General features: G+C 46.5%; 1 protein-coding gene across 1 annotated transcript in view; it reads left to right on the top strand.

Annotated features, from left to right (window-relative positions):
- Positions 1 to 17,631, top strand: part of glis2b (GLIS family zinc finger 2b) — a 25,832-nt gene extending 8,201 nt beyond the window's left edge. Inside the window, exons 2-7 of the mRNA XM_069149100.1 lie at positions 11,566 to 11,766; positions 12,712 to 12,842; positions 15,060 to 15,215; positions 15,316 to 15,449; positions 15,545 to 15,663; positions 15,836 to 17,631. Coding sequence (XP_069005201.1) covers positions 11,589 to 11,766; positions 12,712 to 12,842; positions 15,060 to 15,215; positions 15,316 to 15,449; positions 15,545 to 15,663; positions 15,836 to 16,578 — 1,461 coding nt within the window. The 5' untranslated portion in view covers positions 11,566 to 11,588 and the 3' untranslated portion in view covers positions 16,579 to 17,631. The remainder of the gene's footprint in view (positions 1 to 11,565; positions 11,767 to 12,711; positions 12,843 to 15,059; positions 15,216 to 15,315; positions 15,450 to 15,544; positions 15,664 to 15,835) is intronic.

Genomic DNA, 17,631 nt, shown 5'->3' with positions numbered 1-17,631 from the left:
CTGTGCTCATTTCTGCTGCCTTTAGGGGAGGTCTGCCTCTGAAAACGGATAAAGCTGGGGTGAATGTCTGTGATTTATGTGCATGTGCGTATACATGCGTGTACATTTGCACCAAACCAAGGTTTCAGCTTTTAAAAGCCCTTCAAAATGCTTTAATCTCACTCACCATCCCTGTTTAAGTGCATCTTGGTCGATAAGATCACTCTTTGCGTGGATGCAGATCTAAAGTGAAAAGAATTTAGCATTCCGCTCGATATTCATTGCATACACACAGTGCTGCTAACACGTGCCATCTGCACCGCCCCAACAAGGGAACATGGAGAAAAGGAAGTTTCTGTTTGTACCTCCGGATCAAATGTTAAAATGACACCTCCACAAATATTACTTGTATTTTATACTGCGAGTCTAGCTGTTAGAATAATGCTAATGCCGGTGTGAGTCAGCTGGAACGACAGCCTTTAGTGTGGGAGTAGAACAGAACCGTCACTTCCGAAATACAGGTCCAATCCAGCAATCTGAACAAAACAGACACAGCTGGTTGGTGGGCTGATGGGGGGGGGGGGGGGGGGGGGGGGGCAAGACAAGCAGGGATGTAGTGCTGTTTGATCTTCCGGAATCAAATTCGTTCAAAGCTTCCTCTGGGACATTTAAGAAAACTTTCAATTTTAGTCAAAATAGCCCCCACATACCTCGCCACATTCACACTAAACACAAACATGTTTACCTCAAATTTAGTTGTGAATAAGCGCAAACTGTAAAGCAGAGCTGTTAACTTTTATCACTGTACTTTCTACTCTATCGCCCCGCCGCCAGCTCTCACAGCCTCAGACTGTTTTCCTCTCTTTCCCATTGGCTTCATTCCTTCTTTTCTTTCGTCTCCCCCACCTCCCTTCTTTCCTCTCCTGTTGCTTTCCTACTGAGTGCGGTGGGGTGACGCCCCTGCTCTGCTGGTGAGCCAACTCCAGACCCTGTGATTGCACGCAGGAGTTGAGGATTGCATCACTGACTGTGGGGGGAGAGGCCACAGGAATGGACTGGAAAAAAAAAAAAAAAAAAAAAGGGGGGGGGGGTAACAGAAAGGACAGAGATAGAGAGACGTGAGATGAGTCGATGAAGGAGAGGGAAAAGAAGGGGAGACAGTGATTACAGAGAAGGAGTGAGAGAGTGAAGAGGAAGTCAAGAAGGAATCGAAATGAGGGAGGGTTTTGTTTATGTGGAAGTATGGGAGAGCAGAGATGAGGAGTGAGGGTTGGAGGGAATAGATTCAGTAGACTGCAGGAGTCAGAGAGGACCAGCAGTTACTGGGAGGTCAAAGTAAGCCAGGGTGGGGATGTCAATTACATCTCCTGAGTGTAAAGATAAACATCTACTCCTCTCCTCTTCTCTTCTCTTCTCTTCTCTTCTCTTCTCTTCTCTTCTCTTCTCTTCTCTTCTCTTCTCTTCTCTTCTCTTCTCTTCTCTCCTCTCCTCTCCTCTCCTCTCCTCTCCTCTCCTCTCCTCTCCTCTCCTCCTCCCCCCTCTCCTCTCCTCTCCTCTCCTCCTCCTGGTGGTAGGCCCCATGCTGCGCTCATTGGTTCTTGCTGCCCTTTGCTGCACTACAAAACTGCTATGTTGTGAAATGCCCCACATTATTGTAAGATTACTCATCGCTCTTCAAAGCCTACAGTGCCGTTGTGTGAAGTGCCTTAAGTATTAGTGTTGGGAAGGTTCACCGCCTGAACGGTCAGAGTCATCGACCTCGGTGGGATCAGCTGTTTACCGCTGGTTGCTGTCCTCATACTGCAGTATAGACTGGAAGATTTAGTTGATTAAAAGCGTACGTAGCTCCATCTGATTTTGAATGGAAGTAGGTGGGAGAAAAACAAACGACCGACTCAACACATGTTGCTACACGTGGCCTCAATCACATACTGTTTATGTCATATAGCAGCTGCTAGCGAGTCTAATAAATTGACTGTGGCTGGAGTGAACTTTCCTCGCCTCATGCTAATGTGCAGCCGTTCTCTCCTGCTGTACCTGCCTTGTCTCCTCATTTGTTCTGTCAAAATAGTTCCGGAGATTGTTTTGATTGCGCAGCAGATTTTCTAATGATACTTCCAGCCTATGGCACACACACACACACACGCACAGACGATTACAGGAAGAAAAACACAAAGCATGAAAATGTTCTGTGTTAAAAGTTGAGACACAATTATTGATGAAGTCAACCTATTTGGCAAAGAGAAGCATTTTTTTTTATTCTGATTGATCATGTTTCCCTTTCCCGAAACCTCCCATCATCCTTTCATCTATCCATCCCCACGCCTCCCCACCAATAGTCTTGTCGGGTTACTGTGTCTTGCGATAATCCCTGGTTTAGCAGACCATAAAGCTTACTGACACAATGTGAACTCTCTGGCTTTTTATAGATCATTTGTGGCCTAATCTCACTATATGGCGGACTAAGGACTGCCTGGATGCTTTTAGGATGAAGAGTCAGGTAGAGTGTTTGGACTCAAATACAAAAATATGCAACCCTGACAATCTCCCTCTAAAGTTTAATGCTGCGTTCGATCTACCTTAGAGGTCTAAACTGGAAATTGACTGTTTTAATACAACAAGTCGGAAAAGCCAGGTTAGATTTAACTACTAATAAATACGGACTTATTTTCATTTTCAACTAATAGGATTATAATTTTCTCTTTTGGTAAAAAAAAAAAAAAAAGTCAATGCAAATATTTTCTAAATTAACTGATTATGAATAAGGTTTATAATGCATTAAAAAAAAACTGTGAAAATACCCATCAGTTTCCAGACACAAATTATTTCAGCTCTAAGTGTGTGGTATCACATTTCTTGATTCTGATCATGACTTTGTCAGATATCGCATATTTAATATTCAACTTCATTTATCAGCATGGCTGCAGTTGAAAGTCAATATTGCAATCGAGAAAAATCGAATCTACTCTGAATTATAGGACATTCGGGTACAACATTTACTCAAAGTAAACGAACATGTTAAATGAACACAGTGGTCCCTTGGGGAAATTTAGGAACGCCTATGTGTATACCAAAAGTTCTGCCTCGTAAGGAAAATGTTACCGCTCAACCACTCAAGAGTTATCGCTTTCTGTGTGTGCTCTTCCTTTCTCCTGTAGCAGTCTCCATTTGACAACAAACCGCAAGTGAGACCCGCCCTCCTCGTTCTGTGCCTCCCTCCCTCCTGGCACCTTCCCGCCCTCCCCTCCTCCCCTCCACCCCTCCACCCCTCCACCCCCCTCCCACCCTGCCTGCTTTCTGCCTGGAATTCCTCAGTGTCTGAAAGCTCTGGCTGGAGGCCATCAGTAGTTCTCTGAGAAGCTTCCTGTTGCACTCTCTCCCTCCTGCAACCCATCTATCCTTCCCTGTTTTCTTTCCTTCCCTCACGCTCTCTTTTCTCCCCTGCTCTGTGTTTTCTCTCAGATCTCTTCCTTCTCTCTCTTCTCTGTAATATAGTTCGATTCTCGTTTTTTAAAACCCCCAAAAGATCAAGTGGCAATTACGAGCAGCTTATTACTCCTTGTGATGAAGCATGTTGACGCACGTGTTGTTTCTCTCTATTCCAGCTGTGGAGACACAACGGCTGGAATAGAGCCTCCAATAGCCCTCCCCCAGCAGTAATAGCATGCTGCTATTACATAATCCTGTGTGAGATCCCGTGTGCCTTCTTGCAACATGGGTCATAGAGGAAGGGGTAGAGGTTTAAGTTGTCGGCATGAAAAACGGAGCGAGTAAAATCTTTATTGTGTTAGGAAATAATTTGGCAATTAATTTGTCATTAAATCCAGGGAAGGGTGCAGTAGAATGTCAGAGAAGAACGAGATAAACAAACTAGAAGAGAAAACAAGAGTGGTAAATGTGAGAGAATAAACCAAAGCAAGGAAAAGAGGAATAAAGACAGAAGAAAAGAGAGAATGAGAGGCGAGGAGGAGGAGGAGGAGGAGGAGCAGGAGGAGTGGAAACTGAGGTTTCCTGTCTGAGGAGGCGGCTGGCTGAGGAGGACAGAAGCAGGAAAAAAAAAAATCTCTCAGCTGTGTGTGTTTGTGAGTGATCCATCATAGGGTGAGAAGTGTGTGTGTGTGTGTGTGTGTGTGTGTGTGTGTGTGTGTGTGTGTGTGTGTGTGTGTGTGTGTGTGTGTGAGCCGAATTGGGTTCACTCGTGGTTATGACACAAGGAGTGAAGGAGTGACCATTTTTGGGGTTGTTTTCTTGTGTCTCCAAATACAATATTGCCCTGAGCTCACATCAGTTTTTTTTCCATCGCCAATGATGATATGTGAAAATTGCTGCATCACATCCTTCTCTGACTAATCTCACATGACTTTGATATGAATCCGTGTAAATCTGACAATTAAGGAAAACGGCAAATGGGAATTGCTTTACTTTGAAGAGTGCAAATGCTTTGATCTTCTAAATCACATTATTATTCAGAGTATTGTGTGCATGAACCTGCTTTAAAAAAAAAAAAAAGTGCCAACATTGTTTATTTCCTCTTAGCCTGAGTTACAGATGTAGAACCCAGGGGTTAGAGGTCACACCACACCCACACCTCATTCAATTACCTTTGACCCTGTCCTTCCCACCTGTTGGATGGAAAAAGCAGCAGGTTTAGACAGGACGGACACACCAACTGTGGGTTTTTACACGAATCGCTGCTAAAGCGCAGAATTACAAAACCTAATGGAAACATGATTGGGATTGGAAGGATTGATATCTAAGTGAATGAGATAATGGTACATAATGGTCTGATATTCAGTCATGGATATTAACATGTAACTTGGGTTGGCCGTAGACTCGCAGTATAAATATGTACTCTATGTATAATATATATGGGAGTATACCTCATATTTTTTAAGTTAATAGTAATAACCTGGATATTGACTGAGCTGAAAAATAGCCTTGTCAGTGCCCTCTGACGGGAGACTAATTATAAGCACATCTTGTTGGTGCAAGGCTACCAGAAGACAGCATCAATGGAAAAAAAAAAAAGTAGTGCTTGCACACTTTCTCTCTCCAAGCCAGTCCAAGTTTAATGACTGTGTTTTGATCCTACATGGATCAGCATGTCAGGATGTTCAAGTATCTACTTGATACTATCTATCTAGATGGAAAACAACCCCGTATTTATACACTACACTCGGCAACAGGCCGACGAGTTCCGTGACGGTAGATGTGGTTGATCTTCCAAACTATATAGGGTGATACTGAATTAGTTTGAAAGCTATTAGTTACCTGTAAACACCACAAAAGGATTGCTTATTTTCCATGATAGGAGAAGAAAAGCACTCTTGTGGTGCTTGGTGAGGGCTGTAGTAACGTGGTGTTGACTTGCCATCTCCACTTACAGATTTTTTGCTGACTCGGTATAACTACCTGTCTTCACCTAACTAAAACCTATGTCTTCAAACTCATCAAAAACTCATGATGAGTTACCTTTGACCCTCACAGGATGCTCTGCTAACACTATACAAGCTCATACACCCGAGTATGACACGAGTACAACGCCGTAGCAACAAGATGAGCGTTTGCAGTACATCACTCGGGTTATCGAGTGGGCACGTCCCTTCACCGGTGTTTTAGGCCCACGACACCACGGGAAAGCTCAACAGCAGTCCCGGTGTCCCAGAACTACTCCCCTCAACACTCACACCCATCACCTCTGCCCTACCTGTTTTACATCTAATCTAGTATGACTTGTGCCTAAATACTTTGGCAATGTTGTCTTTGTTCAAAGCCACAAGTTCATACTTGCTACACACGACCCCCGACATTATTCCCTCTCCATTAAATCCAGAAACACCCCTACTTGTGCCTAAATATTTTTTGAAATAAAAAGGTTGCGTGCAGCTTCACAGCATGACCTGCAGGAATTATGACCACCTGCATTTTGATTTTAACGCAGCATTATTGTTCAGTGTTTTAGAACAACAAGTCAAAACTCCTCAGATTCACACCGATTAATGCCATCAGCTGTTAAAAGCTATCGTTCCCACCACGCTCTGTTTCTCAGTCTCTCTGTGTATGCATGTGTGTATATGTGAGAATGAAGGGGAAAAAAAAAAAAAGAGCCCGGGGAGAGATGGCTTGCCTCCTAGAGACCACCTCCCAGGGTCACAGCAGGAGGGAGATTAGGTTACAGCCAACCTCAGAGGGGGTCAAACAAAATGTGTGCACAATCACATTCTCCCACTCTCTGAAACCCTCCCAGAAAACACAATATTACACAATACCATTTTGTAACACAATCATCTTATACTGCGCGGTTATGATATTTTCTGATGCTTTTTGTTGGCTCTTGGTTCTACGCCGTCGGACCGAGCAGACCGGGCTGAAATACAATCCCCCCTGCGCAGATCTCCTCAGATCAGATCGGGCTAAAGATCAGTCGGTCGGAGCAGGGTCAGCACTGATCCATGAGAGCCTTGCCTCGCAGCACAGAGGTGTTGAAACACATAGCCCTCCTTTGACCTGATGCCCCCCCCCCCCACACCCTGCGCTACCTCACCCTTTTAACTAACCATCCCACCTTTCTCACAACCTCCAACCTCGACCCGGGATCGCCTCCAAACGCACGCGCTCATGCTTCATCAAAGGGACTTGCGTTCGGCAGTGTAGGACTCAGGTGGGAAAGGGCTGTGCGGGATGGGTAGATGATAAGGGTTGCTAAAGAGGACACGCACAAGCGTCTCTTTGAGGACTCTTTGAGGACTCTTCCTCCTCCGCTTCCTCCTCACCCTGGTATAGATCCTCGCTGTGGCCCCCTCGGTCATCCCTCCTCTCCTCTCTCTCTCCCGTTCAGCTGCTGTAGTCAGTGTTTACTCTGCGAGAGGGCCCGGAGAGGGACAATGCCGCCTTTCAGAGACACCGTCGACCCCACGGCTGAGCAAGGAAGTCTGCATGGGGGCCAGCCAACACCCTTTCCCCAAACTTCACGGCCACCCGCCACTAAGCTTTATACACACACTTGCATATCACACAGGCATGCCCACACAGAACACAGAGTTCTTTCCTTCTCCGTATCACTCGTTCTCTCCGTCGCCCTTTCCCTTTGTCCCACAAGCCCCCTCTCGCTGACTGTGGCCGTTTGGAGGGTATAATCAAGATCCGGTTCTGTGAGTCACTCCCCAACCGGTCTCTACTATTTACCCACTGAGAAATAATCACGAGGGTGAAATCTAGCTGTGGGAACTGATTTTCCAGCAGTTGTAGTGGTCGACTGTACTGTGATCGGGTTTGACCAGATTACATTACATTACATTTAGCTGACGCTTTTATCCAAAGCGACCTACAACACACCGATGGTACACCATCGGGAGCAATTTTAGGGTTCAGTGTCTTGCTCAAGGACACTTAGGCATGTGGACAGGAGGAGCTGGGGATAGAACCACCAACCTTCCGATTAGTGTGAAACCCACTCTACCGACTGAGCTACAGCCTCCCTAACCGGTGGTTAAGGACAAAAAAGACCTCAGCAGCCAAGTTCCTGTTTCGACTCTCGGCTGGTCGCAGTTTCTGCAAGATGTCATTCTCCCGTGCCTATATTTCCCGCACATCCTTCTCAACTTCCTAAATGCAGTTTTTTTTTCCCCCTCAGCCCTTCAATTGAGGAAGATTGATTTTCTGACTTGCCACTGTGAGGAGTTTTTCTCTTACGCCGGGATCAGACTCCATGAATTTAGTCAGTCTTTTACACAATTTAGTCTTTGCCGACAAATTTGCAGTGTCGGGCCTGAACGTGAACGTCGGGATTGACAGGCGGGCCTTTTTGTGCGACGTGATTGAAAAAGAGCGATCGGAGGGTATAACCAGGACACCCAACGGCACCTTGACGAAATGTCTAGCATGTCCGAATTTCTTTGTTTTTACCTGCCTACTTTGACATATCCTACGACGTGTTCATTGATGTCGACTGATAGGATTGCATCACAACCTAGTGCCTCTGTAACCGTGATCCACAACTTCTTCACCCTCGTCCCCGGCGACACAAAAACTCACGCACTAATGCAAACAATGATTGGTCCCTTGTCATACTTGTTGCCAGTATCCTGACAAAAGAATGTATGGCACATTGATTTGCTAACGTGACATAGTTACTATTGCAAAAGACAAAATATATCGTGTAGTCTGAGCCCGGCATTACTGCATAGCCACTAGTTCAGATAAGTGAGGAGCTGTTGTTTAGATGGTCATTTGTCTAGCCTTCAGTTGCCACCATTCACTCATAGCATTGAGTGTAATGAGCAGCAGTGAGTCACTTGCTAACTTTTGTCCCTGGGTTTCACCGCTCAGGCTACATGCAGGTCACCTGAACTGATTAAGGTTGTGGAGCTGATATCCGGAAAGGAATTCCAGCAGACAATACTCCGGGGGTGGGGGGGAGGCTAAAACTAGGCAATATTTTCATTAAAATGAATATTTTCCTGTCAAACATTAATCAACATAAACTGATAATCAAAGTTTTTGCTCATTCATTTTCTAATAGATTAATTGAGCAGGTCGGCAGAAGCGTGAAACCTTAATAAGCAAAATGGAAACGAGTAAAATAGTTTGGCTCAAAGCTTCTTTATTTCCCTGTAATTTTAAGGTGACACTAAACTAAAAGACGGATACTCTACTGCAACACACTGCTAATTTAAACTGGCAACACGCAGCAAGCTGAATGATGGCAACAATGCTCTTTATTATGGATGGGAAAGGATGGCTTTTAATGGGTGTCTGTTGTTTGAGTGGGAGGGGGATAGCTATAGAGGCATGCTTGATAAATAGGAAAAGATGAGCTGTGCAGCCCATTATGGAGGTATATGTGTAATGGTTTGCAGCTGCCTGAGAAGAGTGTATGGAGACCCCTGTCGTGTCTCACAGTGAGAGACGTGGAATCACGTGGTATCAGATGCCAAATAGATTTGTACTCCAGTCATATGGATCCAAGAGTTTCATATCTGTTCCTCGCTGTTTTATGGCTTGGATTATAATGCCGATGGGAGGCCAGTTTGCTGTTTGTGCCCTCGGTGGATGAGAGCAGGATTTGAAGCGAGGTTAAGCTGATTCCTGGTCTGCTCCTCGGGGTAAGGGCTTTTACTCGTTTAAAGTGGATGACAGGCGATTTTCTGCTTTGGCCAAACAACAAAGCCAAAATTCTTCCTGGAAGTGTGCGGCGCATGAGTTACAGTAAGTTAGTCATATCCACCCATTACAGACGAGAGAAAGAGAAACTGAGATGTGGTATTAACTGCAGCTACAGAGAAGGCTTATTATCCACTCTGACAGATCCAAATATGTTTATTTTCACATCTAATGACCACATAACAAACTCTATTGATCAGCAGTTACCAATAAAATCTCCCTTTTATCAGTATAAACATACCCTGGCTTTAACTGATGGAAATTCAATTTGATACAATACCGATAGAGTTGAAACTCTTTGTTTATCAGTCTGCACAACTGAAACTGGACACATGCAGCAGCTCTAAGTTGGTGGAGGACCGTGTTAGTACAGAAAAGCCCGGTTGTCCCTGTCTTGTATTACACCACCGTATTTATTATGCACATTTTATATTTCAACCTGTAGGAGCATGCAAGATACTGTAGGTGTTGAGTCAAAATAATTCAAAAAGATACGTTCAGATTTTCGAAAACCACGAGATCATTTCTGAGCAGAACTCCAATGCTATTTTGAAACCTGAAGTGGTGACATATTTGTTTTTTGTTGAGTGACTGGTTTATTCTGACCTCCTCCCAGGATAAATGCATGCTTGTGTGTGTTTTTCTTTCTGCCTACGGTGCCTTAAGTTACATGTTGACATTTTGTTAAGTCATTCTAAGCTGCTCATCAATGGGGATCTGTGGGTCATGTGCTCTTCAGCGGTCTATAATCAGATAAAAAAAAAAAAAAGATGCTTCTTTTTGTGCATGTGAGGGACATGAGCGTCTGTATATGCATCGCAGCGAGATCTCACTGATAATGCCATAATAAGTGTGTGCATTATCATCCTTTTATCTATGGCTGATTGAGTCTCTGCACCACCTCCCACCCCTCTGGCTGTGCGTGTGCGTGTGTGTGTGTGTGTGTGTGTGTGTGAGAGAGAGAGAGCTGGTGGCCATCCCTTGTTGGGATAGTGAACCTGGTGACCTCCCTGCTCCATGCCTCCCAGATACAAGGGCTTCTCATGTGGCCCCTGGCCAGTCACTCTCAAAGCCCACCATTCACTACTTAGCATGGATTCTATGAGTGTGTGTCAGCATGTGTGTGAGGGAGGCCAAGTGAATTTGTTGAAATTACAGTTTGATTAATTACTTTGTGTGTGTGTGTGTGTGCGCGAGCATTCATGTATTTCTGTAAGTGTGTATGTTTTTGTGTGTATCTTTGAATGGTATATGTTACATGGACACTTGGAACTGGAATATAGGACACTCTCCATCCGTGTGTGTGGATGGAAAATGCTTTGAGGAGATGTGTGTGTGTGTGTGTGTGTGTGTGTGTGTGTGTGTGTGTGTGTGTGTGTGTGTGTGTGTGTGTGTGTGTGTCTGGTGAGAAGCAGTGAACCCTAACACATTGTGTGCTTTAATTCAACAGGACTGTCCCGAGTGTCGCCTGTACGTGTGAAGCAGTGAACGCTGCATAAGAACGGAATCCCTCATTTATTTACATTTGAGTTTTAAAAAATGTGGCCACACAAGGTCCTTATTTCAAAAATTATGTTTTCTTCAGGAGATTTTTTTTTTTTTTTTTTTTTAATCAACCTTAAATTATAATTAGGATTTAAACTCGTATATAACCAATGCCTCCAACTAATGGAGTTCATCTAAGTGTCCAGTGGCTGAGAAAGACCACAAATGGAACTCAACATGACAGCTAGATGAAGCGTCCTGCCCGCAGCCCTCCGGCTGGGTCCAGAGGTCAGTGTGCTTAGAGGAGGGAGGAGGTGGACGGAGTGGGTACAGCTGGACTTGAAGGCCTGCGGGGTTGCTGGTGGGTCTCGGAGGTCCCTGATGTCTGAAGGTGCACACTATGGGGGGGGGAGGGGGTTGGGTTGGGATGGGCTGTGGTTGGAGGGAGGGGTGGGGGGGGGGGTAAAGTGACAGGGTGCAAGGACCGGTGACTGGCCAAGGGGTGGGTTGAAGCAGGGCGAGCGGTGGGGGTGACCATCTGGATTGGATTGTAGACATTCCTCACGAAGAGTGTGTGAGTAAAGGTCAGGATGAAAAAAGAAAAAGGGGTCACTGAGATCTCAACGTGTGTGTGTGTGTGTGTGTGTGTGTGTGCGTGTTTATTTTTCTTTGGCTTACTCAAGGGTTTCAGTTTATGATTGTGGTCTCTTTGCCATTGTTGGAGAGTATTTCTTACCCAGTGGGACTGCGGAATGCGAGATACTTTCAACGAGATTTTCGTGGGAAATACTGCAGGTGTGAGAAACTGTTTTCTGCAGTCTGTCACTTTTTCTACTTGGAATGTAACGTTCGATTGTATGTGTGGTTTTATAAACGCCGGACCCGCCTTCCATGGGCCAACTCGGACTAACTCTACCCCGTCTGCGACTGTTTGTGCAGTTGGGAGGTGGTGGGTTGCGGTCATGCTGTCATTGGACGAACCCCTGGACCTAAAGCTCCCTCGGCGGGCCAGCGGGAGGGACAGAGGGACGCGCTCCCCTCCCCTCTCCCCGCTGCACCCCAAACGTGCTCGCCAACTCCATATGACAGATGATGGGACGGCCGTCATAGAGCCTGCATCTCCGGCATCTCCACACGCTGGTAGGTAACAAGTCAAGACCGAGAACAACCACGCTAATGGCTCCCAGTTGTGTTTTGAGCTCAGTGCCAGCCTCTGGCTTGCCAACATACTCAGTGTGACAAGTGACTATGGTACCATATGGAAGTTCGGCAGGTGTAATGCTGGTCACCTTAGTTTACATGTTTACATTTGAAAAATCAGCACTAATCACAGACTATTGCTGAGGCTGATGGGAATGCGATTACTTTTGAGGGTAGTCATAAATCACCGGCCAAATTTAAAGCTGTGACCCAATGGTAGCGCTAGATTAAAATCTAAATGTCATGTCAATTCATTGAGTTGCTGTAAAAGGTTAAGTGTGTTGGATTTTGGGGATCTATTGACAGAAATGAAAAGTAATATTTATCATTATTATTATTAGTGTGTAATCACCTGAAACTAACTAATTCTACGTAGGGAGCGGGTCCTCTTCAACAGAGGACACCATGTTTCTGCAGTAGCCCAGATGGGACAAACCAAATACTGGCTCTTGATAAAAAAAACTTTTGCATTTTTTTTTTGTGAGCTTTGTGGCCCCTGTAGATTTTCTTTCACACTTGTAAGGTGAGGGAGAAGTGAGGGATGTTCACTTGGTTGCAATCTGGAACCTCGCTGCTGGATGCCATTAAATTCTACACACTGTTCCTCTAACACATTAGACCAGAAACCACAAATGTGATTGGAAAAGTCAGAGGGTAACCAAAATCCTTAGGATTAATCTTCTGAGCACCGTTAATGTCTGTACAAACTTTAAACGTCAGTCCGTCCTGTAGATGTTGAAATAATTCAGCCTCGATCAAGTTCTAACCAGCAGGTTGGCTCTTCTAACCTGTGTGTGTGTGTGTGTGTTTGACACGGTGACACCAGTGTCCCTGTTACAGATCCCCTAAGTGAGAGGTCACTGCAACAGGTGTGTGTTTTCCCAGGTGTGCAGGTGGTCCCTCATGAACGAACAGACACCCCCACCCCTCCTGCGGTGGACCTGAGCATGTCTCCCTCCTCCCGCCACACCTCCAGTTCTCCAGAAATGACCAACGGAAACTACATCCCCTCAGGGGTGAGTATGACGGAGCTCAAACACACACACACACACTTACAAACCAATCTACGTGCTCCACCTTAGCCGAACTCGCTTTTTTTTTGGCCACCCATTGCTCTGTAATTCCCTCTCATACGTTTTCTGCATTCCACCTCCAAGTTGCTGAAAGAATAACCACACTTTCAGTGCCAGCGAGCGGCCAACGCCGTCCTGTCGGCAGCAGAGAGTGACTCAGCCTGCCGGGGTCAGCAAATGAGGAACAACATTGGGTTGTGTCACACTCGCATAAGGGAATCAGGCTCTGCAAGTGGTGGGAGGCCTCGGAGGGAGAGAGGGGGTAGCTCTTATCAAACACCTCTTGTGTCCCCAACAAATACCTCAGTCTGTGCAGCTTGCACTCAGTGGCCCTGCAGGCATGATGTGTGTCCGTGTGGCCTTGTGTGTGTGTGTGTGTGTGTGTGTGTGTGTGTGTCCATGTATAATCGGATTTAAGACAAACTACAGCCATGCAGACCTCACGCCGCCTAATTCAATTCCCATGCAATTGAATTGAGACATGCTGGCTCGGGCCATTCAGCCGCACCGTGTCCTGCTGAGTCCCACACGGCCCCCCGAGCCCACTGCTACACACACTTTACTTATCCCCTGTCCCGATCAGCCACAACATTAAAACCACCTACCTAATCATGTGTTGGTCCCCCTCGTGCCACCAAAAGAGCTCCAACCCGTTGAGGACTGGACTTCCCAGAGACTTCTGATGGCGTCACGTGGAATCGGGCACAAAGACGTGAGCGGCAGATCCTTTCAGACCTGTAAATTGGGACGCGCGGCGTCCATGGATTGGACTCGCTTTTCCAGTTCAACCTGCAGATGCTCGATCAGATTGAGACCCGGGGAATTTGGCGCCCAAGTCAACACCTCGAACTTGCCTTGTTCCTCAAACCAGTCCTCAACAATTTTTTGCAGTGTGGTAGTCAGGGAATGGCGTTGCCAGGGTGGGATGTGTCAAAGTCACATCCACATTAATGCCGGGACCCAAAGTTTCACAGCAGAACATTGCTCAGAGCGTCACACTCCCTCGGCCAACTTGCGCGCACCCTGCTTGCCGTATCCTCCCCAGGTAAACGATACACAAGCACTCAGCTGTCGACATGATGTTTAAAGTTCCATTTTTCCTGCTTTCAACACGTCGACTTCAAGAAGTGGCTGCTCACTTGCTGCCAAACACATCCCACCTCTGGACTGGTGCCGTTGTAATGAGGTAATCAGTGTCATTAACTTCAGCTGTCAGTGGTTTTAATGTGTAATGTTGAGGCTGATCGGTGCAGACAGGGCACTTTCCCTCCCTCACACATAAAAATAAATACTTACAGAGGAACAACTGCACACACATAGTTTTCCATGAAGAGGCACGGCTCGTTGCAGGGAATCGGTCTCATTTTATGAAATTTGTCACGTTCACATTTCTGACATGGCTGAAGAGGACGGGACAGTAAGAGCACTGAGATCTATTTGCATCATTTTTCCCTTTTCTGTCTGCGCTCCCCCAGTGTCACAAGAGAGTTCATACCTACTGTACGTCTCCCTTGTCCTAAATACAAATTTCCGTCGGGGCTCCTCTCTGTTTTTGGCTTGAGCGACGTTATTCTGTGTGTCTGTGTGGGTGAGCTGATGCATTAGCTCTCTGAGCCCCAGCTGAGGTTCAGCGAATCTTACAGCGCTCATGCTGAGCTCGGGGATGTAAGGAGGTTTTGTAGCGCGCAGCGGGGAACTACTCGAGGAGAAATAGAGTGGATTTTTGAAGGAAAAGATGAGAACCCGGCAGTTGTGTACTCCATTGATATAAATGAAAGACTTTGATTTTCTCAGTCGGTCAGGTCATCGGTGCCTGTCATCCAGCTGATGGTCTATTTTCTAGTGTGCTATCAAGTGTGACAGTGCACTCAGCAGTCTCAGAGCTTGTACCGCCACTGTAGAGCCACTATTGCTTAACTTTAGACGTGCACTCAGAATTCCGAACAGTGGCTGTGGGTTATTTATTGTACTTTTTAGGCCTTATAATGTCCCTTTCATTTAATTTTTTTGTGACTTAATACTTTTTCCATGGATTGCCATTCGATTGTTGTAACTTTTAACTATATTTCTTCGAAAGAAAATAGTACATTAATATTAAAGGTGTGCAGCAGTTTGATAACCCTGTTGCTCTTCTTCCTCTTTTCCTGTTTGTTTCATCAGAATTCTCACATCTCGCAGGCCTTTCAGTTCTTTGTGCCAATCGGAGCCGGAGCTGGACTTCACCTGCCATCCTCCATGTTCATTGGCCAGACTAGCGACAGGAGAGCCTCTCCTGACCTTTCAGCAGATGAACAACTGGCCTGTCGCTGGAAGAAGGTAAGACCCAGACAGTAAAATAAATGCAACTTATGATCCTGTTGCAGCCAAATTTGGATCAGATAAAAAAAAATTAAAAAAATCCTATTCCCTCCTTTAGTGCCATCTGCTCTTTGACTCCCTACAAGACCTGGTGGACCATGTCAATGACTTCCATGTCAAACCTGAAAAGGATTCTGGGTACTGCTGCCACTGGGATGGCTGCGCTCGCAAAGGGAGGGGGTTTAATGCTCGGTGAGGAAAAAAAAAAATCTTTCGGGTATAACCGGAGAGTTTCAGAGGTTGCTGATTAAAATGAACTAATTCATTTTTTTTTTTTGTGGCTGCAGGTACAAAATGCTCATCCACATTCGCACTCACACTAATGAGAAGCCCCACCGCTGTCCCACCTGCAACAAGAGCTTCTCACGCCTGGAGAACCTCAAGATACACAACCGCTCACACACAGGTCAGTGGGCAGCACCCGGGGAGTTATCAAACACAAAGGGCAAATATCTAAGACTTATAGAGCATTTTGTTTAAAAAAAAAAAACAACAAGCAAATAAAATAAATTGTAAAGTAAATTTCTGAGATATTATGAAGGAATTGTCAACATCTGTATCACCTCTCCTTGCTGCAGGTGAAAAGCCCTACATCTGTCCTTACGAGGGTTGCAACAAGCGCTACTCCAACTCCAGTGACCGCTTCAAACACACACGCACACACTACGTGGACAAGCCCTACTACTGCAAGATGGTGGGCTGCTTGAAGCGCTACACAGACCCCAGCTCTCTCCGCAAGCACATAAAAGCCCACGGCCACTTTGTGGCTCAGGAGCATGGCTCCCCGGGTGGGGTGGGCTCCCTGCTGAAGGGAAGTCGGAGTGGAGGGCTTAATAGCGGCGGGGGAAAGGATTCTGAGTTGTCCTATATGAGCGGAGCCCACATTATCATCCCAGGAGCAGCGGCTGCTCTCCTCGGGGGCCATGCTCTGCAGGGCCTCAGTGGTGGCCTGCCCCTGTCTCCCCTCAGTCCTCGGCCCCTGGACCTCAGCACACTGGGTTGCCCCAACTCCCCTCCATGCAGGTTGGGAGGCACTTCCCTTCTGTCCTTCAACGGCTCCCCGCTGGGCCTGGCCAAGTCCTCTCTGCTCTCCCCGGCGTTCCCCTCCTCGGCCCTGGGCCTGCCGATGGTGCCCTTGCTGGGGGCCGCATCTGAGCGCAGGGTCCAGAGCCACCAGGCGAAGAAGGGCAGAGGAGAGGGGGCAGAGAACGAGGTGACTGGGGGGGTCCTCAACCTCTCCACAGGAGGGTCTCATGACCCCCTGTCCTGGGTGGTCATCCCCCCAGGCACGGTGGTGCTCAAGCCAGCTGTGGTCAACTGAAACACAGGCGCTTACACACACACACGCACACGCACACACACACACACACACACACACACACACACACACACACACACACATTCCAGAAGAGCTCAGGGGGTCGGGATGGGAGGATCAACGCCATAGTGAGGGTATGGGCGGTCGGAGGTGATGGGAATTGGCTTGCACAATCAAATCCAGGCAATGCATGGCAGAGAGAGGTTGGAAAACAAAGCCGCACTCAGCAAAACGACAGAAAACACGACACCTCACAAGAAAGAAGTATACAAGAATCAAGTATACAAAGCGAGCCTCATGCATTGTTGGGAAATTAAACTTGGGGCCCAAGTACTCTGTTCAGGAACAGAGCTCTGTATTTCTATCTCCGCTCTTATTTTATACTTAACTCATTCCTGTTTGCTGGTTCTGTGGACAAGATCCATGAACGTGACCGTCTTAGCGCTCTGTGTTCTTACAAAAGTCCTGATTCATCGATAAGTATTTATGTGACTGTACGTTGACAGCGTGCCTCCAGCTTGGTATTGAGATACGTACGTACACCAAGAATCACGCACTCACAGTTAGGCAAACGTGCACGAATTAGTTTGTTTTTTTTCTTCTTAAATGATTTTAAAGTTACGACCTATTTTTCACAGGCCGCTGTGATTAATATGATTCAGGCAAAGCTTGCTCAACCAAAGCAAGTGAACTCAAGCTGTCTCCGACTTGTGCAGGTGGCTGCTGCAGCGCCGAGACAGGTCAATTAAACATAGCACTTAATAGTGTCAAATGGTTATACTGTAGTATTGAAACCTCAAAACTGCTGCTAACCTCTCTGCTCCCCCAGCTCAACAGGAACTGGGGAAGAGCACTTCTGACAATCTGTCCCCAGCGTGGGGAGGGTGACCAACGTAGACCAGCCTAGTCCACCAGAATGTGTGCCAGGTGTACAGACTAGGGGCTTTTAGGGCACAGAGCGAACTGAGGACTTAACCCAGACAAATGGTCAATCATCACTTCCTCTTTTTCACAAGTGAAATTTAAGGCACTTGCGTGGCTGACCCCCCCCCCCCC

This window comes from Embiotoca jacksoni, unplaced genomic scaffold (genome assembly GCF_022577435.1).
Source record: "Embiotoca jacksoni isolate LCO1_2020_lvr unplaced genomic scaffold, fEmbJac1.0.p SCAF_15, whole genome shotgun sequence".
Lineage (NCBI taxonomy): Eukaryota > Metazoa > Chordata > Actinopteri > Embiotocidae > Embiotoca > Embiotoca jacksoni.
This window is presented reverse-complemented; position numbering and strand designations above follow the sequence as displayed.